Source organism: Pygoscelis adeliae, unplaced genomic scaffold (genome assembly GCF_000699105.1).
Source record: "Pygoscelis adeliae isolate BGI_AS28 unplaced genomic scaffold, ASM69910v1 Scaffold193, whole genome shotgun sequence".
Lineage (NCBI taxonomy): Eukaryota > Metazoa > Chordata > Aves > Sphenisciformes > Spheniscidae > Pygoscelis > Pygoscelis adeliae.
In genome coordinates, this window is record NW_008824406.1 from 10,993 (window position 1) to 12,096 (window position 1,104).

Genomic DNA, 1,104 nt, shown 5'->3' on the forward strand with positions numbered 1-1,104 from the left:
TTATCATTTGATTTCAATTATTAAACTGTTTTTATCTCAACTCATGAGTTTTTCTCACTTGTGCTCTTCCAATTCTCTCCCCCATCCCACCGGGTGGTGGGGAGTGAGCGAGCGGCTGCGTGGTGCTCAGCTGCCGACGGAGGTTAAACCACGACAGCGCGACAGGAGCTCACGGCTTCCTCTCCCCCACCATTTCTGGCAGAAATCCGCAAAAAGAATCGAGCCGAGAGGACACAGGGAGAGGCACGAACTCACTTAAAATGGTCTTGGAGAGCCACGTTGAAGTCAAAAGCATCTCCTCGGTCGACAAAGCCGACTCCGATGAAAGCTCGGCGGCCTGGGGAAGGAGGAAGAGTAGGGGCTGGAATCGCAAAGCAGCGGAGGAAGAGGGAGGGGACACCCCGTCCCGCACACCCCCGTGCCCGCCGCCTCCTCCAGCTGGAGCTGGGACTCCGGAGACTGAGATATGGGACCGGAGATATCTTTAGCTCGCTGGTTGCCCGTACAGGCTTAGTAAAACCGGCTTTTAAATTAATATAAGCGAGTCGAAGCAGAGGTTGGCATCACGGTGATGATCCTGCACGCAGAGGCGTCCTCACGCTAATGCCGAGCAGCAAAATTAAACTGGTTTTATTCCTGGTGAAGGACAGAGCGCAGCTGGCGCGTGGGAGTGAGATAATTCGTCTCTTTGCCACCGTCTGCAGAGAATATTTAGCCCTTGAAAGCAGGAATCCTTCACAAATAAGAGCAGCGAGGGCACTGAAGACTTTCTGAGGCGATTCCCCCAACCTGTCCCCCACGTATCGCGACATACCGTTCCCGTCTTCGATCCGGATGACGAAATATCTGCTGGAGTCCGTCACGCTCTCCACAGCGATGCCAGGGAACTGCTCCACCGGCGCCTGGGCAAAAAGCTCTCCTGAAAAAGAGAAACGGGAGCGGGTTAATGCCAGGGCGTAGCGTCTTCCTCCCCACGGAGAGGCGCGGAGCCGTCGCCTTCTCGCCTCCTCCTTACCCGAGGTCTTGTCCTCCAGCTTAATGAAGGCGATCTTGCCCTTGGCCGTGATCCGCAGCCTGCCGCTCCACGCCGGCTGGTCCCGCCGG

At 56.3% G+C, this 1,104-nt stretch overlaps 1 protein-coding gene across 1 annotated transcript in view; it reads right to left on the minus strand.

Annotated features, from left to right (window-relative positions):
- The window catches only part of NECAP2 (NECAP endocytosis associated 2), a gene marked incomplete at both ends in the record, with an annotated part of 2,831 nt that extends 1,728 nt beyond the window's left edge, over positions 1-1,103 (minus strand). The window contains 3 exons of the mRNA XM_009320427.1: positions 256-337; positions 815-919; positions 1,016-1,103. Of these exons, the coding sequence (XP_009318702.1) occupies positions 256-337; positions 815-919; positions 1,016-1,103 (275 nt within the window). The remainder of the gene's footprint in view (positions 1-255; positions 338-814; positions 920-1,015) is intronic.
- Position 1,104: the final 1 nt, after the last annotated feature.